The sequence below is a fragment of the Anolis carolinensis genome, unplaced genomic scaffold, assembly GCF_035594765.1.
Source record: "Anolis carolinensis isolate JA03-04 unplaced genomic scaffold, rAnoCar3.1.pri scaffold_11, whole genome shotgun sequence".
In the NCBI taxonomy this organism is placed as follows: Eukaryota; Metazoa; Chordata; class Lepidosauria; order Squamata; family Dactyloidae; genus Anolis; species Anolis carolinensis.
Genome location: NW_026943822.1, coordinates 19,020,898 through 19,048,649, shown reverse-complemented (window position 1 = coordinate 19,048,649; position 27,752 = coordinate 19,020,898). Strand labels below are relative to the sequence as shown.

The following is a 27,752-nucleotide window of genomic DNA, read 5'->3' as shown; positions in this document are numbered from 1 at the left end:
TTGGATTACAACTTTGGACCTTAATATTTCTTATTGGACATTGCTTTTTTTGGACTAATTCTGACCTTTCCTGAAAGGTCTAATTCTGGACTATTTTCTACACTTGTTTTTATTAACTTTATATATTCCTACAATAAAGATATTAGATAGATTCTGGCCTCTGTGTATGGTTATTGGTGCTCTGCAGCCTGGGTCGTGACAGTTTGACTCCGCCACCCTAAGCACCAATTAACCTCGGTCAGAATGTCTACCGGAACCGTACCTGGGCCGAGCGGCCAGCCGATTACCTACACCATCGACAAGGAAGAGGTGGACCGAATCCGTGATAAGCTCAATGCACAGGATGGAGAAATAAGGGGTTTGAAGGAACGCGGAGTTCGTCTTCCGGCCATGGCGTTGCCAACCAAGTTTACTGGAGAAGCTTCTAAGGTTCATGTCTTCCGTCGCCAATGTCAAGCTTATCTGGAGGCCCGTGCTGCCGAGTTTCCCCAAGAAGACATCAAAGTGGCATGGGTTTACAGTCTTCTAGACGGGCCAGCGGCCAGCTGGGCGACGGCACTGTTCGACCAAGCCTCTCCACACCTAAGATCAGCGCAACACTTCTTGGACCACCTCAAGGAGACTTGGGGAATCGAGGACAATTTGGAGGCAGCCGGTCACAAACTCCGTCGCCTTTTCCAAGGAGACAGACCTATGTCTCAGTATATAGCCGAGTTCCGAGTGCTGGCCCACAACACCGGCTGGAACGATGTAGCCCTCAGGGGGCAATTCCGGGAGGGTCTCAACATTGAAATGCTGGAAGAAATCTCCAAGGTGGATCCTCCCCAGACCCTCGAGGCACTCATTGATCAATGTTTACGGGCTGAAGTCATGATTGCCAACAGGAAACAGTGGGTTCGAGGCCAGGGCAGTAGAGCCGGGGCAAAACCCCCCGCTCCCGCCAGCGTTCAGCCACGTCCGGTGTGGAGACCCCCACCGCCAACCCCATACCCCAGAGGAGGCGAGGAGGTGCCGATGCAGTTGGGCAATGTGCGTCCCAGACTAGATGCCGCCGAGAAGGCCCGTCGTCAACGCTTAAACCTCTGCTGGTACTGCGGGAACGGGGGCCACTTCGCCAGAGAGTGCCCAGCCAAAGGGAAGCCTGCCGCCCGTCTTGCGGCGGCGTCCTCCACGGAGACGAAGGCGTCTGAGCCGACTGGCACACAGCCGGCGGGGGAAGCCAACGACCGGGTGTAGAGGGGCTCGCCAACCCGGTCAAAAAATCCATCCAAGAGCCGCCAACCGGGGTCCTGTTCCTTCTCGTGGTCACATTATGGTCAGCAAAAAGGGGACCCGTCATGATCCACGCCATGATAGACTCTGGAGCTACCAACAATTTCATCGATAGAGAGTATGCCGACTCTCTGGGATTACAATATCATGATTTCAAGAATGCCCGTGTGGTGCAAGCCATAGACGGCCGTCCCCTCAAGACGGGCCCCGTAAGTCAGTGGTCGGAACCCACCAGGATGTGGATAAGGGAACATATGGAAGAGATTTCCTTCTTTGTTACCGAGGTTCCCCATTTCCCTGTGATTTTGGGAATTCCATGGCTGACTCTCCACGACCCTAACATCTCCTGGTCCAACAGAGAACTGCAGTTTGCTTCACCGTACTGCCAAAACCATTGCCTCGTAGCCAAGGTATGCCATGCCACTGACACCGAGCCCATCATCACCTTGCCAAAGAAGTACTCCGAGTATTGGGATGTATTCAATGAGAAAGAAGCCGAAAAATTACCCCCACATAGACCTTATGACTGTGCCATTGACTTGGTGGAGGGGGCCCCGATCCCGCGAGGGCATCTCTACTCCCTGACTGAACCAGAGCAAGAAGCTCTCAGGGAATTCCTAGAGACAAACCTTCGCAAGGGATTCATCAGACCCTCTCAATCCCCAGCCGCCTCCCCAGTGATGTTTGTGAAGAAGAAGTCAGGGGAACTACGCTTGGTGGTGGACTACAGAGCATTGAACAATATCACCAAGCGGAACAGCTATCCCCTGCCTTTAATCTCGGATCTACTGGATCGGCTTCGAGGAGCCAAGGTTTACACCAAGCTGGATCTTCGGGGGGCTTACAACTTAGTTCGCATCAGGGAAGGGGACGAGTGGAAGACCGCCTTCCAGACCAAATTCGGATTATTTGAGTCCCGAGTTATGAATTTCGGTTTATGCGGAGCCCCCGCAACGTTCCAGCATTTTGTCAATGACATTTTTCAGGACTACCTAGACAGGTTCTTGATAATCTACCTGGACGATTTTTTGGTGTTTTCCAGATCACAATCAGAACATGAGAACCACGTCAAAATGGTGTTACAACGATTGCGGGATCATGGACTTTATGCCAAGCTGGAAAAATGCGCTTTTGATCTACAAGAGGTAGATTTCCTTGGTTACCGCATCTCGCCTCTAGGGCTTTCCATGGATCCAGCCAAAGTTTCAGCAGTATTGGAATGGCGGGCGCCAACTAACAAGAAAGAGGTGCAGCGTTTCTTGGGGTTCGCGAACTACTACCGCAAGTTCATTCCAGATTTTGCCCGCTGGTCCGACCCCATCACTAGCTGCATCCGTGGAAAGCAGCCTTTCCGCTGGACTGATCAAGCAGAGAAAGGGTTCCAGCAACTAAAGAAACTATTCACCTCCCAGCCAATTCTACAGCACCCAAATCCTGGAACCCCTTTTGTGGTGCAAGCGGACGCCTCTGATGTGGCAATTGGGGCTGTACTCTTACAACCGGTGGGAGATCACCTCCACCCCTGTGCCTTTTATTCTCGTCAACTAACCACACCAGAGAGGAATTACACCATTTGGGAAAAAGAACTACTGGCCATAAAGGCAGCCTTTGAAACTTGGAGACATTGGCTAGAAGGGGCCAAATTTCCCATTGAAGTCCACACTGATCATCGTAATCTAGAACATCTAAGAACTGCCCGCAAACTAAATCAGAGGCAGCAACGTTGGGCCTTATTCTTTGAACGTTTCAACTTCCAGATCCATTATGTGACCCCAGCCCAAACCAAGCAAGCAGACGCCCTGTCACGTAAACCGGAATACGCTGCAGGACGCAAGGAGACCTTTGAATCCCAACTGCTACAACCTGAGAACTTTGCCACACTCACGGTGGGGAACACCAAATCCATTCCCATTGGTTCAACTCCCTCTACTCCAGGGCCCATCTGTGCTCAAGAAATCAGGGCTAGTCAGCAAGCAGATGCCTGGGCGCAGGACCAACTTCGCCAAGGTCTGCATTTTCCCTTTTCGCTTAAAGATGGGCTGCTCTGCTATAGAAATCATGTCTATATCCCACCCGGACCGGGCAGGGAAAAGGCGCTTCGTCTGTGTCATGACTGCAAACCAGCAGGACACTTCGGACTATTTAAAACTATGCATCTGATCCTAAGGGATTTTTGGTGGCCCAAGATCCGCAAGGATGTGGAAAAATATGTCAACACCTGCCCAGTATGCCAGCGCTCCAAGATACGAAGGGAGAAGCCCTCAGGGCTTTTACACCCCCTTCCTACCCCTTCTCGCCCATGGGAAATAATTTCCGCGGATTTCATCACTGACCTACCACCTTCCTGTGGGTTCACCACGATCTTAGTGGTGGTGGACCTATTCACCAAGTTAGCCCATTTCATTCCCTGCGAAGGCCTCCCCACGGCCAAGGAAACTGCGGATTTATTTCTTCAACATGTCTTCAGACTACATGGATTGCCCAAGAGTTTAGTCACAGACCGTGGATCTCAATTCACCTCTCGTTTTTGGAAGGCACTACAAAAACTATTGGGCATAGACTCTCGCTTATCTTCAGCTCATCATCCCCAAACAGATGGGCAAACGGAGCGCACCAATGCCACTTTGGAGCAGTATCTTCGCTGTTATGTAAACTATCAACAGGACAATTGGGCTTCTCTGTTACCACTGTCTGAGTTTGCCTACAACAATGGAGTTCAAGCTTCTACAAAAGAAACGCCGTTCTTTGCAAACTACGGCTTCCATCCACGTTTCTTTCCCCCTGTCATTGAAACTTCAGAGGTTCCCGCAGCAGAGGATTGGCTGCAGGAACTCACAGCGGTGCAACAACTTTTGCTCCAGCAACTGGACCAAGCCAAGGAGGACTATAAACGCCACGCTGACAAACATCGCCAGCCGGGCCCCGAAATCAAGGTAGGAGATCGGGTTTTCCTGTCCACTCGCTTTCTGCCCTCCCACCGCCCTTGCCGGAAGTTAGATGCCCGTTTCATTGGCCCCTATCCAGTGGTGGCGCAATTAAACCCCGTGACTTTCAAACTCCAACTTCCGCGTTCAATGCGCATTCACCCAGTGTTTCACCGTTCCCTGCTCCTTCCGGCGGATGGTGTGCGTCCTGATACAGACCAACCGGCCCCCCCTCCTGTTTTGATGAATGGGGAGGAGGAGTTCGAGGTTGAGGACATTTTGGATTCTCGCTTTCACCGCCGCCGCCTACAATATCTCATTGACTGGGTGGGTTTTGGCCCTGAAGAACGCTCTTGGGAAGACGCCTCCACAGTCCATGCTCCTGATCTAACCCGTCGCTTTCATCAGACCTATCCCGCCAAGCCGCGACCTCGCGCCTCGGGGAGAGGGCCCCAGTTTGGGAGGGGCCTTGAGGAGGGGGATAGTGTGATGACTCATGGGCCTTGTAGTCCTGCTCAGGACATTGTAATTCCTGATGAAGATGAAAACTTGGGTTTTTTACCTTCCCAGTCTGAACTGGATTCCTCTCAGCCAGATCTTTCCCAGGCAGATCTGGGAACCTTGCACCTGCAAGAAAGTTGTCTCCCAGAAGTATGTCAAACAAGCCCAGAGCCTACTTCTCCCGTATTCTTGCGCCGGGAGTTTTGTAAACAACAGAGAAGTTTAGATTCAGCTTCGCGCAGGAGTGCGAGGATTGCAGCTAAGAATGTGGCCAATTAAGACTGCTTCTCGTGAGAATCTTTGGGGAGTCTCACATCTGGTCTCAGAGTTAGCTTTCGGTTCTGATTCCCAGAGAACTGCTTCGGCGGGAAGCTAGACTCTATTTAGGTGTTTTACCCGCGTAGTAACTTCGCGGAGTCAATTCGTCAGCCTACGGAGCGAGTTGTGTCTGGACAGCGCGCTCCGGTTCAAGCCTCGCTCCTGCTCAAGCCTTGCCTTGCTATCCAGCCTTCGCCTTGCTTCCCAGCCTTTGTTTATCTACGGACTTTGCCTTGTTTCCCAGGATCAATCCTTGCCTTGTTCCACGGATTTATCAAGTTATTCCACGGACCTTGTTCTTGTTCTTAGTTACCTTGTTCCACGTTCAAGCCTTGTTTCAAGTATCAAGTTATTTCCTAGCCTCGCTCAAGTTTCATGGACTAAAGGACCTTGTCATCTCCCCTCACTTTGCTTGGCAAAGTGAGTGTTTCGGTTATTGGATTACAACTTTGGACCTTAATATTTCTTATTGGACATTGCTTTTTTTGGACTAATTCTGACCTTTCCTGAAAGGTCTAATTCTGGACTATTTTCTACACTTGTTTTTATTAACTTTATATATTCCTACAATAAAGATATTAGATAGATTCTGGCCTCTGTGTATGGTTATTGGTGCTCTGCAGCCTGGGTCGTGACACTATCCCTTCCAAATCAAGACTGTTGAAGGGCGAGACTTTCTAAGAAGCTGCCTTTGGCCCTGTTTATACTGATTCTATTGTAATTTTTTCTCTGTCCTGATCAGAATTCCAACCTCCAACTATCTAAGGATGTGGACGATTTGCTGCTGGGGATGAGCTCTCAGATCGCTGAACAAGAGGACAACATTGTGGTTGAAGATCTCCGAGGTAGGCCTTCCGTTCCTCTTCCTTCGAACCCAATACATTGTTTCCACGCCTATCTCTTGTTCGATGGTTGAACGAAGCCAATCTAGTTTTTTCAAAAACCCAAGAAATTGTCATAAAGAATGAGAAATAGTTCACCCAGGGCTTGTTAGAAAGAAGGACAGTTGTTTGGAATTAGCAAAGTTTTGTTATGATTTGGCCTGTAATCTATATAGGCAGCAGCCAACTTCATGTTTGGCTCAGGTTGTGGTTTGAAGTGGATGCTCACGTTCATATGAATCCATTCAGATCCCACGATCAGCATTGGAAGTCCTATAAGCTTGGCTGCCATTATGAATAATAAAATTGAGAGGAAATGAGGGCATGACCTTCTTCATGGTGGCTCCTAAAACCCATACCAGAAAATATGTCCTGAGCAGTTGGGCCAGTGTCTTGCTTTATGGAAACAAGGATGGAGATAAAGCTTCCATGGAGATCCCTTTTCCCCACGATGATAACTCTTCCAGGAATGGGACAGATTCCTCTCACTTCCTGTCGTCTCACCCCCGTTCTTAACTATGTGTCGTATGTAAGTCAAATGTTTGTAACTCAAGAGACTGCCTGCATATATGTCATATTGAGACCCCTTCCACACTGCCATATAATTTCCAGATTATCTGCTTTGAACTGGATTATATGGCAGTGTAGAGAGGGCCTAAGGGGTGAAAATGGGAAAGTGAATGCATAAGAGATACGAACATGAAATGTTGACACCCCACCTCCGCCAATGGCCAAGACTCTGCTCTCCCTGGAAATTCTCCTATTTTGCTTTGCCATTGACCCCAAGTATTTGTTTCTCATTTCTCCTTATCCTTCTTCTCCTACTTCTTGTCCTTGTCCTACTCCTTCTCCTGCTCCTTGTCCTACTCTTCTTCCTCCTTCTTCTCCTTCTGCTCCTGCTCCTTGCCCTTGCCCTACTCCTTCTCCTTCTCCTTTACCATGTCCTCCTTCTCCTTGTTCTTCACCTTGTCCTTCTTCTCCTTGTCATTTGCCTTCTTCTCCTTGTCCTTCACCTTCTTCTACTTCTCCTTTGCCTTCACCTTGTCCATGCCCTTGCCCTTGCCCTTCTCCTTCTCCTTCACCTTCTTCTCCTTCTCCTTCTTCTCCTTCTACTTGTCCCTCTACTTGTCCTTCACCTTCTTCTCTTTGTCCTTCTCCTTGCCCTCCTCCTCCACCACCACCACCACCTTCTCCTCCACCACCACCACCACCTTCTCCTCCTTCTCCTTGTCCTTCATCTGCTTCTCCTCCTTCACTATGTCCTCCTTGTCCTTGTCCTTCTTCTCCTTGTCATTTGCCTTCTTCTCCTTGTCCTTCACCTTCTTCTACTTCTCCTTTGCCTTCACCTTGTCCATGCCCTTCCCCTTGCCCTTCTCCTTCTCCTTCTCCTTCTTCTCCTTCTACTTGTCCCTCTACTTGTCCTTCACCTTCTTCTCTTTGTCCTTCTCCTTGCCCTCCTCCTCCACCACCACCACCACCACCTTCTCCTCCTTCTCCTTGTCCTTCATCTGCTTCTCCTCCTTCACTATGTCCTCCTTGTCCTTGTCCTTCTTCTCCTTGTTCTTCACCTTGTCCTTCTTCCCCTTCTCCTTCACCTTCTTCTACTTCTCCTTTGCCTTCACCTTGTCCTTGTCCTTCTCCTTCACCTTCTTCTTCTCTTTCTCTTTCTCCTTTGCCTTGTCCTTCACCTTCTTCTCCTTCTCCTTCTACTTGTCCTTCTACTTGTCCTTCGCCTTCTTCTCTTTGTCCTTCTCCTTGTCCTTCTCCACCACCACCTTCTCCTCCTCTTCCTCCTCCTCCACCTTCTCCTTGTCCTTGACCTTCTCCTTCTCCTTCTTGACCTTCTCCTCTTCCTTCTTCTCCTTCTCCTTCTCTTTCTCTTTCTCCTTCTCCTTTGCCTTGTCCTTCACCCTCTTCTCCTTCTCCTTCTACTTGTCCTTCACCTTCTTCTCTTTGTCTTTCTCCTTGTCCTCCTCCACCACCACCACCTTCTCCTCCTCCACGACCACCACCTTCTCATTCTCCTTGTCCTTCTCCTTCTTGACCTTCTCCTCCTCCTTCTTCTTCTCTTTCTCTTTCTCCTTCGCCTTGTTTTTCACCTTCTTCTCCTTCTCCTTCTCCTTCTACTTCTCCTTCTACTTGTCCTTCACCTTCTTCTCTTTGTCTTTCTCCTTGTCCTCTTCCACCACCACCACCTTCTCCTCCTTGTCCTTCTCCTTCTCCTCCTTGACCTTCTCCTCCTCCTTCTCCTTCTCTTTCTCTTTCTCCTTCTCCTTTGCCTTGTCCTTCACCTTCTTCTCCTTCTCCTTCTACTTGTCCTTCGCCTTCTTCTCTTTGTCCTTCTCCTTGTCCTCCTCCACCACCACCACCTTCTCCTCCTCCACCTTCTCCTTGTCCTTCTCCTTCTCCTCCTTGACCTTCTCCTCCTCCTTCTCCTCCTTCTTCTCCTTCCCAGATTACTGGTATGGGACGGTGAAGTACTCCCGCATGGACTTTGTGGCCAGCTGGATTCAGCGAGGACGAGACCTTGGCGTATCCACCTATAATAAATACAGAGAGTTCTTCAAACTTTCCCCTGTTGAGGAGATCCCTCGGGAGAATGATACGGTACTGCACATCCCCCCAACTCTCTTTGGCACGGTCCCAGTTCACCCTATATTGCCCCATTTTTCAATAGGAAGCAACAGTGGGGCAGAGCAAAGGGATGCGTGTTCCTTTCACCTTGTTAGTTTGTTTGCATTCCATAGATAAATCTCTGGCCCAACCCAATGATCTGGTTGTGTGGGCAATGTTGACATTTTGGAAATTTCAAAAACCCAAAGTGGAAACTTTTTTTTTTTTTAAATAAACTTTGCCAGCACCTATAATTATTATATATATTTCTAAATAAGTGGGAAAGACCCTGGCTCAGATTTCCAAATTTCTAACTCACAAGACAGCTTATCTGCAGAACTGAAAGTGATGCAATGAAATTGAAAACTCATGTCTTCATCCTGGATAGGAAATTGTAACCTTTCAGGTATTTTAGATTGCCTTAGGAGTTACGGGATGTTTATTTAATACAGCAAGAGGATATTCCAAAGTCCGCCCCATCTACACTGACATATAAAATCCATATTATCTGCTTTGAACTGGATTCTATGGCAGTGTAGACATAGCACCCTTCCATGCAGCCATATAACCCAGAATATCAAGTCAGATAATCCACAATATATATGTTTTGAAATGTAATATCTGAGTCCACACTGCCTTATAATGGAGTTCAATGCGGATTGTATACAACTTTTTGAAAAGGGGCCTCAGACTGCATCTACACTGCCCATTATCCCAGGATCTGATCTCAAATTACCGTATATACTCGAGTATAAGCCGACCCAAATATAAGCCAAGGCACCTAATTTTACCACAAAAAAAACCTGTGAAAACATTGACTCCAGTATAAACCGAGAGTGGTAAATTTCAGAAGTAAAAATAGATACCAATAAAATTACATTAATTGAGGCATCAGTAGGTTAAATGTCTTTGAATATTTACATGTAGCTCAAATTTAAGATAAGACTGTCCAACTATGATCAAATCATTCTTCTCATCTTCTTCAATGTAAATGCCCTTATGTATCCTTTTAATAATAATAGAGTAAAATAATACATGTAATAATAATAATAAATACAGGAAAATAATACATGTAATAATAGAGTAAAATAATAAATGCAATAATAATAATATCAGAGTGAAATAATAAATGTATTATTATAAATAATAATAATAGAGTAAAATAAATATAATAGTAGCAACAATAATAGAGACAAATAATAAATGTAATAATACCAATAATAATAGAGAAAAATAATAAATGTACCATATATTCTCGAGTATAAGCTGACCCAAATATAAGCCAACCAGGACCCTCACCCGAGTATAAGACGAGGGGGGCTTTTTCAGTCTTAAAAAAGGGCTGAAAAACTAGGCTTATACTCGAGTATATACAGTATCTGCTTTGATGTATTATCGAAGGCTTTCATAGCCAGAATCACTGGGTTGTTGTGAGTTTTCCGGGCTGTCTGGCCATGTTGCAGAAGCATTCTCTCCTGACATTTCGCCCACATCTATGGCAGGCATCCTCAGAGCTTGTGAGCTCTGTTGGAAACTAGGCAAGTGGGATTTATATCTCTGTGGAACACCTCCTAACAAAGGATTACCCCAGGCAGGAAGCAGCCAGGCTCTGTGGGTTGGTGCTCATCTCCATTTCTAAGCCGAAGAGCCGGCGTTGTCCGTAGACACCTCCAAGGTCATGTGGCCATAGGCATGACTGCATGGAGTGCCGTAACCTTCCCGCCAGAGCGGTACCTATTGATCTACTCACATTCTGGGGGTTGGTGCTCATCTCCGTTTCTAAGCCAAAGAGCCGGCGCTGTTCATAGACACCTCCAAGGTCATGTGGCCATTGGCATGACTGCATGGAGCGCCGTTACCTTCCCGCCAGAGCAGTACCTATTGATCTACTCACACTCTGGGGGTTGGTGCTCATCTCCGTTTCTAAGCCGAAGAGCCGGCGTTGTCCATAGACACCTCCAAGTTCATGTGGCCGGCATGACTCCATGGAGCGCCATTACCTTCCCGCCAGAGCAGTACCTATTGATCTACTCACACTCTGGGGGTTGGTGCTCATCTCCGTTTCTAAGCCGAAGAGCCGGCGTTGTCCATAGACACCTCCAAGTTCATGTGGCCGGCATGACTCCATGGAGCGCCATTACCTTCCCACTACCTACCTTACCTATCAATCTACTCACACTCTGGGGGTTGATGCTCATCTCCGTTTCTAAGCCGAAGAGCTGGCGTTGTCCATAGATACCTCCAAGGTCATGTGGCCATAGGCATGACTGCATGGAGCGCCGTTACCTTCCCGCCAGAGCGGTACCTATTGATCTACTCACATTCTGGGGGTTGGTGCTCATCTCCATTTCTAAGCCGAAGAGCCGGCGTTGTCCGTAGACACCTCCAAGGTCATGTAGCCGGCATGACTATATAACTGTACCTAAACCTATGGTTTGTGCCTAGCTTTTCGAGGAGGTAGCAGCCATGTATAAGGACAACCTGGACCGTTTGGAGCTATCCATCGGAGGACTATTGGAAACGAACGGGAACCTTTTCCATGCCATCCTTGAGGACCAGTTTCTCCGCTTGCGGGACGGTGACCGTTTCTGGTTCGAGAACATCAAGAACGGGTAGGACGGATCGAGTGTTAGAATCCCAAACCGGTCAGGCCCTGGTTGAGACTTTACTGAGCGTTTGTTTTGTTTCGTTGACATCTCTTTAGGTTGTTCTCTAAAGAAGAGGTGGAAGAAATCAAAGCGACTACGTTCGCCAGCGTGGTTGCGGATGTAACCTACGCTCTTCCGAGCCATCTCCAAGCAAATGTGTTTCGAAAGGGGGACGGTGAGTGCACCAGGAATGGGAGCATTTTGGTTCTTTTGGGGTTTTGGACTCCAACTCCCACCATTCCTAACAGCCTCAGGCCCTTTCCTTTTGCCCCTCAGCCGCTTAAGCGGCTGAGGGGCAAAAGGAAGGGGCCTGAGGCTGTTAGGAATGGTGGGAGTTGGAGTCCAAAACACCTGGAGGGCCTGTACCTCTTTAGTGTGGGAGGAGTTGTAGTCATGTCATTGTACTGAGCATGTTCAGACACAAGACTCCATTTTGTTAGCAGTTTGAATCAGAAGGAAAGGGCCTGAGGCTGTTAGGAATGGTGGGAGTTGGAGTCCAAAACCCCAAAAGAACCAAAATCGAGACATGCAAGTGATTTTCCTCATACTCCCTGCCCTGTCATCTTTGCCGCCGGAGCCTTTTTACGACATTCCTCCCTTCCAAAGAAACATTTATTGACTCCGCCGGGCGGTTTTATTATGTTTGCATCGGAACGCCAACATCTCTCCAATCCGCAAAGTGTAATTTCCAGAATTACAACACACACACACCTGTAACTGTAAATCGCATAGGTATGATTTGAAGATGACAAGGAACACACAAATACAAACAGACCCCATCTCTCACACTTTGGAGCTTTTTTGCCCTCAAAATCAGATCAAGTTATTGGAGAAAGTTGGGCACATTTGGGTGCAAATTTCAGTTTTAGTGGGAGCAAATGTTGCTCGTTTAGGAACAATTATTCTTAAGTAAAGGTAAAGGTTTTCCTCTGACGTTAAGTCCAGTCGTGTCTGACTCTGGGGGTTGGTGCTCATCTCCATTTCTAAGCCCAAGAGCCGGCGTTGTCCATAGACACCTCCAAGGTCATGTGGCCATAGCCATGACTGCATGGAGCGCCGTTACCTTCCTGCTGGAGCGGTACCTATTGATCTACTCACACTCTGGGGGTTGGTGCTCATCTCCATTTCTAAGCCCAAGAGCCGGCATTGTCCGTAGACACCTCCAAGGTCATGTGGCCATAGGCATGACTTCATGGAGTGCCATTACCTTCCCGCCGGAGCGGTACCTATTGATCTACTCACACTCTGGGGGTTGGTGCTCATCTCCATTTCTAAGCCCAAGAGCCGGCATTGTCCGTAGACACCTCCAAGGTCATGTGGCCATAGGCATGACTGCATGGAGTGCCGTTACCTTCCCGCCGGAGCGGTACCTATTGATCTACTCACACTCTGGGGGTTGGTGCTCATCTCCATTTCTAAGCCCAAGATCCGGCGTTGTCTATAGACACCTCCAAGGTCATGTGGCCATAGGCATGACTGCATGGAGTGCCGTTACCTTCCCGCCGGAGCGGTACCTATTGATCTACTCACACTCTGGGGGTTGGTGCTCATCTCCATTTCTAAGCCCAAGATCCGGCGTTGTCTATAGACACCTCCAAGGTCATGTGGCCGGCATGACTGCATGGAGCACCGTTACCTTCCCGCCGGAGTGGTACCTATTGATCTACTCACATTTGCATGTTTTCGAACTGCTAGGTTGGCAGGAGCTGGAGCTAACAGCGGGTGCTCATATAGTCCAGTTCAAAGTAGGTAATCTAGGATCAGATCCTGGAATATATAAGGCAGTGTAGATCCAGTCTCTAAGCGGCCAACAGTGCTAAAAAAAAAAAAAACACAACGTACCGTTTAAAAACCTACAACAAACAAACGCTAAAGTAGAATTAAACATGGAACTAATCTAAATAAAGAGTTAAAACCTGATGTTATCTTTTCAGATGCCCCGTGTCACCTTCCCTGGCCAGTGAATCGAGAGCAACTGCCCGTCTGTGTCCAGCTCACCATCCTGGACTATTTCGAAGGGAGCGGCGCCGGATTTGGGATTCTCATCGTTGCCTTATGCTGCTTTCCTCTAGGTTTGTTTGGCTCCAAGTCTGAATGGCTCCTTCTTAGGAAATGCTGGGTTGGGTTTGTGTCCTAAGACATGTTTCCCAAACACAGGTCCTTCAGGTATTTTAAACTTTTGCTCCCAAAACACCTGACTGTTGACCAAACTACTTGGAAGCTTTGGAAATTCAAGTCCAAAAACACAGAGAACTAACTTTTAGACAACACTATCCTTAGAGAAGCGCAATGGTTAAAACCACTAGCTGCAGGAAATCTGCTTACCGAGGGTTAGCAGTTCAAAGCCGCAAATCTGGGTGAGCTCTAGCTTCTGTCTATCTAGCAGTTTGAAAACATGTAATGCGAGTAGATCAATAGGTACTGCCTTGCGGAGAGGTAAAAGGGCACCTGATACAGACATGCATAAAGCAGAATATAATGTGTATTATTATTATTGTTGTTGTTTTTGGTATTATTACTCAAGGTTCCAGGTATGTTTCTACTATTGTGTATTGTTGTTGTTGTTGTTGTTGCTGCTGTTATTATTATTACTCAAGGTTCCAGATATGTTTCTACTATTGTGTATTATTATTATTGTTGTTGTTATTATTATTACTCAAGATTCCAGATGTTTCTATTATTGTGTATTATTATTGTTGTTGTCATTGTTGTTATTACTCAAAGTTCCAGATATGTTTCTACTATTGTGTATTATTGTTGTTGCTATTATTACTCAAGGTTCCAAGTATGTTTCTACTATTGTGTATTATTGTTGTTGTTACTCAAGGTTCCAGATATGTTTCTACTATTGTGTATTATTGTTGTTGTTGTTGTTATTCAAGGTTCCAGATATGTTTCTACTATTGTGTATTATTGTTGTTGTTGTTGTTGTTCCTCAAGGTTCCAGATATGTTTCTACTATTGTGTATTATTGTTGTTGTTGTTGCTATTATTACTCAAGGTTCTAGATATGTTTCTACTATTGTGTATTATTGTTGTTGTTGTTATTATTCAAGGTTCCAGATATGTTTCTACTATTGTGTATTATTGTTGTTGTTGTTGTTATTCAAGGTTCCAGATATATTTCTACTATTGTGTGTTGTTGTTGTTGTTGTTGTTACTCAAGGTTCCAGATATGTTTCTACTATTGTGTATTATTGTTGTTGTTGTTGTTATTCAAGGTTCCAGATATGTTTCTACTATTGTGTGTTGTTGTTGTTGTTGTTGTTACTCAAGGTTCCAGATATGTTTCTACTATGAGTTTTGATATCCTTAGTTTTAATATCATCCCATTGCAGCCTGGTAGGGATTTGAGCTTAGAAAATATATTATTTTTTTAGACTCCAAGTGTAACTATGCCCTGGGGCCACTTAAGGTGTGAGAGTTAATGCAGCAACAGAAAAGAAGAGAAAATGAATGTCCGTTACGGCAGGAATGTGAGCCTTGGCTATTGCCCAATGCTACCAATCTTGATGCCAGGCTTGAGCATATTGGTTTATTAAGGAGACCATTGTGGCTACACTGGCTTAACCTATCAGTATTTGTATCTCTGCAGTAAGTTTGTTTGTCGCCTGGGTTGTTGCCGCCTTCCGGAGGAGAAATTTCAAGAAACTGCAGAAGAAGCAAAACCCTTCGGACCGAAGAGAGGTCAACGCGGAAGGAGTCCAAGGTGAGGCGCGTCCCATCTTCGTGCACGCACCTTGATTAGCATTGAATAGCCTTGCAGCTTCAAAGCCTGGCTGCTTCCTACCTGGGGGGAATTCTTTTTTTTTGGGAGGTGTTAGCTGATCCTGATTGTTTCCTGTCTGGAATTCCCCTGTTTTCTGAGTGTTGTTCTTTATTTACATTTTTAAAATATAGACAGGAAGCAGCCAGGCTATTCAATTCTAATCAAGATGGCCAATTACAACATTTATTATTATTATTATTATTATTATTATTATTATTATTATTATTATTATTAGGCTTTGAAGCTGCAAGGCTATTCAATTCTAATCAAGATGGCCAATTACAACGTTTATTATTATTATTATTATTATTATTATTATTATTATTATTAGGCTTTGAAGCTGCAAGGCTATTCAATTCTAATCAAGATGGCCAATTACAACATCATTATTATTATTATTATTATTATTATTATTATTACAGTAGAGTCTCACTTATCTAATATAAACGGGCCAGCAGAACGTTGGATAAGCGAAAATGTTGGATAATAAGGAGGGATTAAAGAACAGCCTATTAAACATCAAATTAGGTTATGATTTTACAAATTAAGCACCACGTTTTACAACAAATCAACAGAAAGAGCCGTTCAATATATGCTAACGTTATGTAGTAAATACTATATTTACGAATTTAGCACCAAAACATCGCAATGTATTGAAAACATTGACTACAAAAACATTGACTACTAACAAATTGACTACAAATAAAGATAGAATTGCATAGAATGAACTCACAGTAACAACATTGTCGAAAATTAAATTTGTAAAATATTCAGTCCTTGCTGCCTAGAGAAACAGCTGTGGATCCGGGTGGGAGGCAGTCTGCGTTGGATAATCCAGAACGTTGGATAAGTGAGACTCTACTGTATTATTATTTATTACAACATTTATTACAAGAGTTCTTTCTCCCACCCTGGACTCATTCCACAGCTATATAAACCCCACTTGCCTAGTTTCCAACAGACCTCACAACCTCTGAGGATGCCTGCCATAGATGTGGGTGAAACATCAGGAGAGAATGCTTCTGGAACATGGCCATACAGCCTGGAAAACTCACAGCAACTCAGTGAGTCCGGCCATGAAAGTCTTCGACAACACAGCAACATATCCGTTAATATGACTTAATCCTTTTCTTTCTGGGGCACTACAATTCCTTGTACTTCATGAAACTGCAAATCCCATAATTCAGTGGAATCGAACCATAGCCATTGAAGTTAAATTAAATGCTATAAATATGCAATGTGAAGGTGACCATAGCAGGACAGATCATATAATTACATCTCTTCTCATGTAGCTATAATGATAAATTGCTATTTTCAGGGATATCTTCAAATTGCAATCAATTGCTTATTGTAAAAATAATCTTTTTGTGCTCTCCTGACATGTTTCTTTGTCCTCAGCCTTTGAATGGCAGGACTCCAAGACCGCGAGTTGCCCTGTCTATCTGCAATTGCATGAAGGCGGACTGATCAAGGTTTTCGACAGCAACTTGTCGGTGCTTCGGACCATCACTCTGAAGAGCCAACAGCCGCTCGAGACCATCTTGTCTAACAACAAAGGCAACAAGACTTTGCTTCTGAAAATCCCTAAAGAATATGATCTGGTATGTAGCATAATCAATACTCTGGACATGTTTCTCTCTTAACAGACCCTTGCAATATGACTTACCAAAAAGAAAATTTTCAATAATATTCCTGTAAAAGCACACTTTCAAAGGAATCTATCAATGCAGCAGAAATGACATAGTTTATTAAATGCTGAGAGTGTTTTGACAAGAACTCTGAACTGAATGGAAAGATCCTTCCACTCCTTAACAACAACAACAACAACAACAACAACAGGTAATGTAAAGGTTTTTCACTGACATTAAGTCCAGTCGGTCCAACTCTGGGGGTTGGTGCTTATATCAATTTCTAAGGCAAAGAGCCAGCATTGTCTATAGACACCTCCAAGGTCATGTGGCCAGCATGACTGAATGGAGCTCAGTTACTTTCCCACCGGAGCTGTACCTATTGATCTACTCACATTCACATGCGATAATATAATATAATATAATATAATATAATATAATATAATATAATATAATATAATGTCTGTAGACACCAGCAAGGTCATGTGGCCGACATGACTGCATGAAGCTCAGTTACCTTCCCACTGGGGTTGTACCTATTGATCTACTCACATTCGTATGTGATCTAATAGACTATTATATCACTATATGTATGTATGTGTGTGTGTGTGTGTGTGTGTGTGTGTGTATATATATATATATATATATATATATCTCAAGTCAATCCGAAGCCAGGAAGGGATATATATTATATCACTATCTATCTATCTATCTATCTATATATATATATTAGCGTCTGTAGACACCACCAAGGTCATGTGGCCGGCATAACTGCATGGAGTGCAGTTACCTTCCCACCGGAGCGGTACCTATTGATCTACTCACATTTACATGTTTTTGAACTGCTAGGTTGGCAGAAGCTGGGACTAACAGCGGGAGCTCACCCCCTCCCCGGATTCGAACCATTGACTGGTCAGCAAGTTCTGCAGCTCAGCAGTTTAATCCGGGGAGGAGGCGAGCTCCCGCTGTTAGCCCCAGCTTTTCACAACCTAGTAGTTCAAAAACAAGCAAATGTGAGTAGATCAGTAGGTACTTCTTTGGCGGGAAGGTAACGGCGCTCCATGCAGTCATGCCGGCCATGTGACTTTGGAGGTGTTTGTGGACAACGCCAGCTCTTCGGCTTAGAAATGGAGATGAGCACCGACCCCCAGAGTCAGACACCACTGCACTTAATGTCAGGGGAAAACCTTTACCTTTACCTTGAAACTGAAATTGTTTTAAAACTTTTTATCTTGTTTTTGTACTTGTTAAAACTGTGCTGAATTCGTTTGTGTTTCTATATTGCTTGTTGCCTGTTTTATTGTCTTGTTTTATATTTTAACTTGTTTACACTTTGGTTTTTTTTTGGGCTTGGCCCTGTGTTAGCCGCCTCAAGTCCCTTCAGGGAGATGGTAGTGGGATACAAAAATAAAGTTTTTTTTTTTATAATTATGACACAGCAAACAAGATAGATATGCTGGATTTCATATCACAAAATCACAAGTCGAACACTTCCCAAGTGTCTAGGACTGTGTAGGGTGGCCTTTTGCAGTTGGCAGATCGTAATTTTGTCAATGTCTATGGTTTCCAAATGCCGGCTGAGATCTTTTGGCACGGCACCCAGTGTGCCCATCACCACCGGGACCACCTGTACTGGTTTCTGCCAGAGTCTTTGAAGTTCAATCTTGAGGTCTTGATAGCGGCTGAGTTTTTCCTGCTGTTTTTCGTCAATGCGACTGTCACCTGGGATGGCGACATCAATGATCCAAACCTTTTTTTTTCACAACTGTGATGTCTGGTGTGTTGTGTTCCAGAACTTTGTCAGTCTGGATTCGGAAGTCCCACAGTATCTTTGCGTGCTCATTTTCCAATACTTTTGCAAGTTTGTGATCCCACCAGTTATTTGCTGCTGGGAGGTGGTATTTGAGACATAAGTTCCAATGAATCATTTGGGCCACATAGTTGTGCCTCTTTTTGTAGTCTGTCTGTGCGATTAATAATTATTATAATTAATAATAATAATAATAATAATTATTATTATTATTATTATTATTATTATTGTCAATGCATGGTGTCTATCACATTTACACACTGTTCTGTGTACCTCACTGTGTTCCTACACGTGTAAGAGTCCCAATGAGCAACTGCTTATACCACCATTATCTGGAGATAACTACTACATATCATTCCCAATTTAAAATTCAGTATGTGAAGCATGATATACCGCTGCATATGTCACTAACAACATGCCGGATGTTGTCTTGCAGGTGTTGATGTTCAATAGCGAGGCAGAGTGCAAGGACTTCCTTGGGCAGCTCAAAACCTATCTGGAAAGAAGTGGGCTTTCTCTCCACATTTCGGAGATGAAACAGCAACAGCTGCTCCAGAAAGCAGTGACCAAGAAGCAGAGGAAGGACATCCTGGAGATTTTCTTCCGCCAGTCCTTTGCCCAGGTATGTGAAGAGACTTTATCGCCAAGTTTTAGTTTTTAAAAAACCCAATTCCAAAACCATAAGGAGATAAAGTGAAGCCTCCAGAAGATATCATTTCAAGGTATTGAAGCATCCTGAAGCCATGGTTCCCAGTATGGTTTGTTTCCCTCGGCCTTTTAGTTTTCCAGTTTGGAAACAGATGGGTCACATTCTAGATCTCTTAAGATACCGAGCTTCCAAACTATGCCAGTTTAATGTCTCGTCGAAGGTTTTCATGGCCGGAATCACAGGACTGTTGTGTGTTTTCCGGGCTGAATGGCCATGTTCCAGAAGCATTCTCTCCTGACGTTTCGCCCAGTATTAGTACTGGCTACTAGTATTTAAAAAAACTCTAAATTCAGAACAGTAAATAAGGAACAACACTCTGAAAACAGAGGAATTCCAGTAATGAATCAATCAGGGGTAACTAACACCTCCAAACAAAGGATTCCCCCAGATAGGAATGAAGCTTGCAAGGCCATTAATGCTAATCAAGGTGATTAATTACAACATTCAAGGTGATTAATTACAACATTCACACTGGCCTCCAACAGACAAGAGTTCTTTCTCCCACCCTGGACCTTATACAGATATATAAACTTCCCTTGCTTGGTTTTTTTCAATATAGCTCACACCCTCTGAGGATGCCTGCCATAGATGTGGGTGAAACGTCAGGAGAGAATGCTTCTGGAACATGGCCATACAGCCTGGAAAATGCACAATTATAGATGAAGATGGTGGTGGTGATGGTGATGGTGACGATAGCTGCCTGAGATCCCATCTACAGTGCCATATAATCCTGAATGCAGATTGACTCCATTGAGCTGGATTATATGGCAGTGCAGACTCAAACAATCAACTTCAAAGCAATTAATCTGCATTTTGAAACTGGATTATATGGCATTGCATATCCAACCTGAGATTCTTGTCTCTGGACACAGTTCCTCATTCTCCTCCTCTGACTTTGCAGGAAATTCCTTGCATATCTTTTTGTTCAAGTTCTGTCTTGAAATGATCACATCGATGTTCCGAACTACCGTGACGCAGATCGAGCCTTTCTTGAGATTATATATAGATCAATATTTGCGTGTCAGGGAGAAAGGCGTCCCCGTTTTATTTAGATATCGGCGGCTCTATTGTAGGAGACGTCAAGATTGCAGTTCCGGGAACTCAACGGCCAACCTTCTCTTTTCAGGTTCTTGACATTGACAGATTAGATGCCGGGGAGCTGAGCCTGGAGGCTTCGCAGAAGGCCAAGGAAGCGCTGAAGTTGGAGCTGAGCCGGGCAGAGTTTGCGGACGCTTTGGGCCTCAAGCCCCAGTCCGTGTTTGTGGACTCCATGTTCTCTCTTGCGGACAAAGACGGCAACGGATATCTCTCCTTCCGGGAATTCCTGGACATCTTAGTGGTCTTTATGAAAGGTGACTTGGAAGAAACGCATTGTGACTTTGAGTCTGAATTTGGCACACAGTTCAACATACTAGAATATTCCCACAACATCTTTCCAAACATTTCCTAAGAGAAAAAAGCCATGCATACTGTATGACCCCTGAATCTATGGGAGATACGTTCCTGGACTTCTTTATTTTATTTATTTACAGCATTTATATTCCGCCCTTCTCACCCCGAAGGGGACTCAGGGCGGATCACATTACACATACAGTAGAATCTCACTTATCCAACACTCGCTTATCCAACGTTCTGGATTATCCAACGCATTTTTGTAGTCAATGTTTTCAATATATCGTGATATTTTGGTGCTAAATTCATAAATACAGTAATTACTACATAGCATTACTGCGTATTGAACTACTTTTTCTGCCAAATTTGTTGTCTAACATGATGTTTTGGTGTTTCATTTGTAAAATCATAACCTAATTTGATATTTAATAGGCTTTTCCTTAACGCCTCCTTATTATCCAACATATTCGCTTATCCAACATTCTGCCAGCCCGCTTATATTGGATAAGTGAGACTCTACTGTATAGGCAAACATTCAATGCCTTTTAACATAGAACAAAGACAAACAAACATAGGCTCCGAGCGGGCCTTGAACTCATGACCTCCTGGTCAGAGTGATTCATTGCAGTGATTCATTGCAGCTGCTCTCCAGCCTGCGCCACAGCCCAAGCCCCCCTTATTAGGGATACAATAGAAAACCCTATTGAAATCAAAGAACTGGAAAGAACTCTTGTCTGTTTCAGGCAAGTGTGAAATGTTGGAATCCTTGGAATGAACAAAATCTGGCTATCAGTATAAAAATACTCTCTATATTTAAAAAAACCCTCTAAAATCAGGACAGTAAATAAAAAAAACAACACTCAAAGAATGAGGGAATTCCAGACAAGAAACAATCAGGGCCAGCTAACACCTCCCAACAAAGGCTTCCCCCAGGCAGGAAGCAGACAGACTTTGAAGATGCAAGGCTATTCAGTGCTAATCAAGGCGGCCAATTGCTACATTCACACTTCCTCAAACAGACAAAAGTTCTTTCTCCCAGTTGATATATAAACCCCAGTTGCCTCGTTTCTAACAGATCTCACAACCTCCAAGGATGCCTGTCATGGATGTGGGTGAAACGTCAGGAGAGAATGGTTCTGGAACATGGACATACAGCTCGGAAAACTCATAGCAATAATAATAATAATAATAATAATAATAATAATAATAATAATAATAATAATACTTTATTTTTATATCCCACCCCATCTCCCCAAAGGGACTCGGGGCGGCTCACATGGGGATGAAGCCCTGTTTATCATAAAATACAATCAATTACTTTTAAAAACAATAAAACATACATATATGCATATAAACAATAAAACAGTAAACAATTTCCCAGTGGAACTGGAAATGAGCCTTGATAATTTCCTGCTCAGGGGGAAGGGAAAGCTATCTCCACAACCAATAACAACAACAACAACAACGATAATGATAATGATATCTTATTTATATCCTGCCACCATCTTCCAGAGGGACTCGGGGTGGCTCACAGAACACTGAAAGTGTGACATACAAAATACAACAAGTGCAGAACAAAACATAGACAATAAACAGTCAACACAAGATCTATCAGTCTATACCAGGGGTCCCCAAACTAAGGCCCGGGGGCCGGATGCGGCCCTCCAAGGTCATTTACCTGGCCCCCGCCCTCAGTTTTATAATATAATATTTTTATATCAGTTTTAATAATATATTCTATATACATATAATATTGATAATAATCTTATAATGTTATACAATATCATATTATTAATAATACCATATAATATGAATTATATGTTATATATTACATATAATATTACAGTATAGTGGTATAGTTCAATATAGTAATATATAATGCTAATATTGTGCTATGCTAATAATATAATATATTGTATGTACAGCTGCTCTGAGTCCCCTTCAGGGTGAGAAGGGCGGGATATAAATGTAATAAATAAATGTAGTAAATGAATAAATAAATAATTTTAGACTTAGGCTCGGCCAAAATCTGAAATGACTTGAAGTCACACAACAACAACAATCCTAATTCACTTGACTATCTCATTGGCCAGAAGCAGGACCACACTTCCCATTGAAATCCTGATAGGTTTATGCTGGTTACAGTTGTTTTCATTTTTAAGTATTGTATTGTTCTTTCATTGTTGTTGTTGTTTTGCACTACAAATAAGACATGTGCAGTGTGCATAGGAATTTGTTCGTTTTTTTTTTCCAAATGATAATAATAATAATTATTATAATAATAAAACTTTATTTATACCCCGCCACTATCTCCCCAATGGGGACTCGGGGCGGTTTACATGGGGCCATGCCCAAAACAATACAATATAACAGAATATAAAAGAACAACACATCATAACACATAATTCGGCCCCTCATCAGTCTGAAGGATTGCGGACCGGCCCTCTGCTTTAAAAGTTTGAGGACCCCTGGTCTATAGTAATATAATATAATTTCTCCATTTTTCCCGTCCTTCCATAACTATCAGTTGTAGCTGGAGTCTTCTATACTCCAAGTTGTAGTCTTATCTTTAAAGTGGTTTCTGTGTATTTTGAACTAAGGACCTTGGAGAGCTCCTTTCAGCTTCAAACTAACAGTATCATTCTACACTGCAGAGTGAATGCAAGTGGATGCAACTCAAACTTCCATAGCTCAATTCAATGAGGTCCTGGAAGTTGTAGTTTGGTGAGGCACTAACTCTCTGGCAGAGAAAGCCAGTGACCTTTGCAAACGACAACTTTCATGATTCCATAGCATTGAGCTATAGCTGTTAAAACAGCGTGGACGCAATGTTACGTTCACTTATGCTGTGTGTTTCCTCTCTCTTTCTTTTTCTCAGGATCGCCGCAGGAGAAGTCCAAGTTGATGTTCCAAATGTATGACATCGATGGGAACGGCTTCCTTTCCAAAGATGAATTCTTTAGGATGCTGAGGTACCTGATATCACTTTGGGGACAAGATGTTGCGCTTTGCACCTTGGTAACTGGCTTCTTTTGGGGGAAACTTCCTACTGTAAATAAATAAATACTGTAAATAAATAAAAATACTTGTTCTATTGAATAGAACATGGAATTCCAACCCTCAAATTCTCTCCTACCGACACCATGGAAAACTAGGCATTTATTTTTATTGTTACTGACTTGTAGGCCAATCTTAGAGTGTATTTACACTGTGGAATGAATGCAGTTTGACACCACCTAAACCACAATATGTCAATGTTATAGAATTTTGGAAGTTCTAGTTTGGAGAGGCACCTGCTGTCTTCGAAAGAAAAGGCTAAAGACTTTGGAGAACTACAATTCCAATGATCCCATCACATATGAGGTCAAACTGTATCAATTATACAATGTAGATGCATCCTGGAGCCTCCGGTGATGCAGCGGGTCGTGTCTTATTGTTATCTAATAATAATAATAATAATAATAATAATAATAATAACTAATAATACATGTACTAAGTGATTCTAGGAGCCCCCAGTGGCACAGTGGATTGTGTCTTATTGTTATCTTATAATAATAATAATAATAATAATAATTATTATTATTATTATTATTAACAACTAATAATACATGTACTAAGTGATTCTAGGAGCCCCCGGTGGCCGGATTGTGTCTTATTGTTATCTAATAATAATAATAATAATAATAATAATAAATAACAACTAATAATACATGTACTAAGTGATTCTAGGAGCCCCCGGTGGCACAGAGGATTGTGTGTTATCTTATTATAATAATAATAATAATAATAATAATTATTATTATTATTATTATTATTATTATTATTATTAATACTAATAATACCTGTACTAAGTGATTCTAGGAGCCCCCGATGACACAGCGGATTATGTCTTATTGTTATCTTATAATAATAATAATAATAATAATAATAATAATAATAATAATAATAATAAATACCTGTACTAAGTGATTCTATGAGCCCCCGGTGGCACAGCGGATCATGTCTTATTGTTATCTTATTATTATTATTATTATTATTATTATTATTATTATTATTATTAATACTAATAATACCTGTACTAAGTGATTCTAGGAGCCCCCAGTGGCGCAGCGGGTAAACCTCTTAGCTGCAGAACTTGCTGACCGAAAGGTTGCCAGTTCGAATCCGGTGAGCGGGCTGAGCTCCCGCTGTTAGCCCCAGCTTCTGCCAACCTAGCAGTTCGAAAACATGCAAATATGAGTAGATCAATAGATACCGCTCCGGCTGAAAGGTAACGGAGCTCCATGCGGTCAAGCCGGCCACATGAGCTTGGAGGTGTCTGTGGACAACGCTGGCTCTTCGGCTTAGAAATTGAGAGTCAGACCTGACTGGACCTTACGTCAGGGGAAACCTTTACCTTCTACCTTTAGATGCAGCCTAAGTCTATAATAAAATATTGACTGATGCAAAAAAAATTATGTTGAAATCATCCATACAAAAGCAAGGGCCAAATTCAAGTTCAGAGACCTCTCCTAGAGTCTCATTCCAGCGAAGGGTGAGACCAAAGATAAAGGAGGAAACTTATGATCACATTTCCCTTGAAAGGTCTTCCTGACCTTAATAATAATCTCCTCCTGGTAGGGAGATAAAACTTTCCAAAAGTTGCAAAACTTTGAAATTCTGCACCAGGCACGGGCCAAGTTGGGCCCTGCGGGTGTTTTGGACTGCAACTCCCACCATTCCTAACAGCCTCAGGCCCTTTCCTTTTGCCCCTCAGCCGCTTAAGCGGCTGAGGGGCAAAAGGAAGGGGCCTGAGGCTGTTAGGAATGGTGGGAGTTGCAGTCCAAAACACCTTGAGAGCCCAACTTTGCCCATGCCTGGTGCAGAATTCCTTCCTTCCATGGTTTTGCTGATCCTCACTGATTTTTCTCCCATTCTAGATCCTTCATTGAGATCTCTAACAACTGCCTCTCGCGGGATCAGACCGAGGAAGCCATCGAGTCCTTGTTCCGGGAGTCCGGGTTTCAAGATAAGGAGGAACTCACCTGGGAAGACTTCCACTACATGTTGCGAGACCATGACAATGAACTTCGCTACACGCAGCTCTGTCTGAAAGGTAGACTCTGAAAACCGTTCAGTAAATGTCTCGCTGGCAATCTCTAGGCAGATCGACATTTGGATCCAAGCTAAACGGGCCAGCAGAACCTTGGATAAGCGAATATCTTGGATAATAAGGAGCGATTAAGGAAAAGCCTATTAAACATCAAATTGGGTTATGATTTTACAAATTAAGCACCAAAACATCATGTTAGACAACAAATTTGACAGAAAAAGTAGTTCAATACGCAGTAATGGTATGTTGTAATTGCTGTATTTATGAATTTAGCACCAAAATATGACAATATATTGACAACATTGACTACAAAAATGCGTTGGATAATCCAGACCCTTGGATAAGCGAGACTCTACTGTAACATATTTAAAGTGACGGCCTTGCTCTTTTCTGTCATCCAAAGGCGTTCCAGACCGACTGAGACAAAACGCAATCAATCGCATCTCATTCTTGCACAGAAGTAGAGAAAATGGGTAAGCAAACGGTCTGGATCTCAGAGACATTTTTAGAGCAGTTGGATATGTGGTTAATGGAGAATGTCTCTGCAAAACTGGGTCAAGTAAAGATCATGAAAAGGCTGTAAATTGCAATGAAGTTTTTGGAAGATATTAAAGGAGACTAGTGTTAAAGAAATTGTATTTAATATAAAGAAACTATGGAATGAGATCTAACCTTACATGGGGAAGAAGAAAAAAGACCTGCAGGTTCGACTTTCCTCTGCTTTTGAAAGAGAGACAAAAATCTTATGAGCAGGACTTGCATACAAATGTAAAGAAGGGTATATGGTTTGCATAGAGAGACTTTGTCCATAATTCACCTGCAATCCACTGAAACCTTTCCTCAAAAGCGTTGATAAAAATCTCAGGCCGAGGTCAATTGGCTTAGCTCCAGGTTGTGTCATAGATAACCATTTTCCTTGCATGATGGATCGTGTGGCCTTGCTTCTAAATTATGTCGTTGGGTCCAGTCCAGTTTAAGACTTTGTTTTGTTTGAAAACGATGGTGAAACCAAAGGTTTGCAGCTGCTTCTCTGGAAAGTGTTTATCTGCTCTTTCCCAGGGTCATCCTAAACCATGAAACGCCCCCGATTCCGGAAGGCGAGGCTCTGTCTGGAGAAAACCAGGGTCAAGACCTGCGGAAGAGACCGGTCAAAAAGTAGGTGTATCTTTAAACACGCCGATATTTGATTATTGAAAGCATTTGTTCATTATTTCTCAAACTATGGGGTCAACTGAGACACCATTTGGCAAATATTTGAATCTTCCCGAAACCAGGAAATATTGTAGAATTCACTGGAACCTCGAATGCACCCCTGAAAGTGACATCCAGTTGCAATTTTGCACCAACTTTCTGCTCAAAATGTGTCCTAGAGGTACAATTATCCTCCTCCATTGCAATATGAAAAACAAAGCAAATTGGAAGGCTATATATAGATCTACTGTATATCTTCAGGCAACTTATGGTTTATTTGCCTTTTCTGATTTATCTCCGGCATCTCCATTTATTGCGTGCCTTGAGAGTCACCGTATGACCGTAAGTGCCTCGTGGCTTCTGCCGGTGATTCAGTGTGTCGATGACAGTTGTTTATCAGGGCGTCGCTCGAGGCAAACATATCATTTGCATTGTATACACATCGTATATACCTCGGGCTATGGATTGTTTGCCTTGCAGTCAGCTTCTGGGCCACAGAGCAAAGACAGACTATGCAAATATGGCTGTACTGCCTTAGTGAGAGCTATCTGCTCCTGTTTTGTTTACACTGTAAGCTGTTAATGTATGTCAATAAAAGAAACAGAGAGTTAACTGCTCCAATGTCTCAACCTCCAGTTTGTGCAGCGAGGCAGAGGAGGGCATTGAGGACTCCAGCTCCAATTCCTAGGAATTCAATATGAACCATATACTGAAAGGGTGTCAATCTCATTTTCATCGAGGACCACGTCATCTTCATGTTTCTCTCCATCTGTGGATGGAGAATCCGTGGATACAGAGGGCCAAATATAATTATTTTACATAGTGGTCAGCACTCTTTAGTTTTTCCCAGTTTGGATCCCAAATTTTATTGAACGACAACTCCCATTACTTATAATGCGTTAAAGCGCTGAGCTGCAGAACTTGCGGACCAAAAGGTCCCAGGTTCAAATCCTGGGAGCGGAATGAGTGCCTGCTGTTAGCCCCAGCTCCTGCCAACTTAGCAG

The 27,752-nt window shown here is 43.4% G+C and overlaps 1 protein-coding gene across 1 annotated transcript in view; it reads left to right on the top strand.

Moving 5' to 3' along the window:
• duox2 (dual oxidase 2) overlaps positions 1-27,752 on the top strand; it is a 79,819-nt gene that overhangs the window by 30,762 nt on the left and 21,305 nt on the right. Inside the window, exons 11-23 of the mRNA XM_062963216.1 lie at positions 5,758-5,860; positions 8,352-8,536; positions 10,967-11,121; positions 11,214-11,332; positions 13,092-13,229; positions 14,753-14,866; positions 16,325-16,527; positions 18,801-18,986; positions 20,200-20,425; positions 23,344-23,437; positions 25,385-25,560; positions 25,961-26,030; positions 26,617-26,712. Coding sequence (XP_062819286.1) covers positions 5,758-5,860; positions 8,352-8,536; positions 10,967-11,121; positions 11,214-11,332; positions 13,092-13,229; positions 14,753-14,866; positions 16,325-16,527; positions 18,801-18,986; positions 20,200-20,425; positions 23,344-23,437; positions 25,385-25,560; positions 25,961-26,030; positions 26,617-26,712 — 1,865 coding nt within the window. The remainder of the gene's footprint in view (positions 1-5,757; positions 5,861-8,351; positions 8,537-10,966; positions 11,122-11,213; positions 11,333-13,091; positions 13,230-14,752; positions 14,867-16,324; positions 16,528-18,800; positions 18,987-20,199; positions 20,426-23,343; positions 23,438-25,384; positions 25,561-25,960; positions 26,031-26,616; positions 26,713-27,752) is intronic.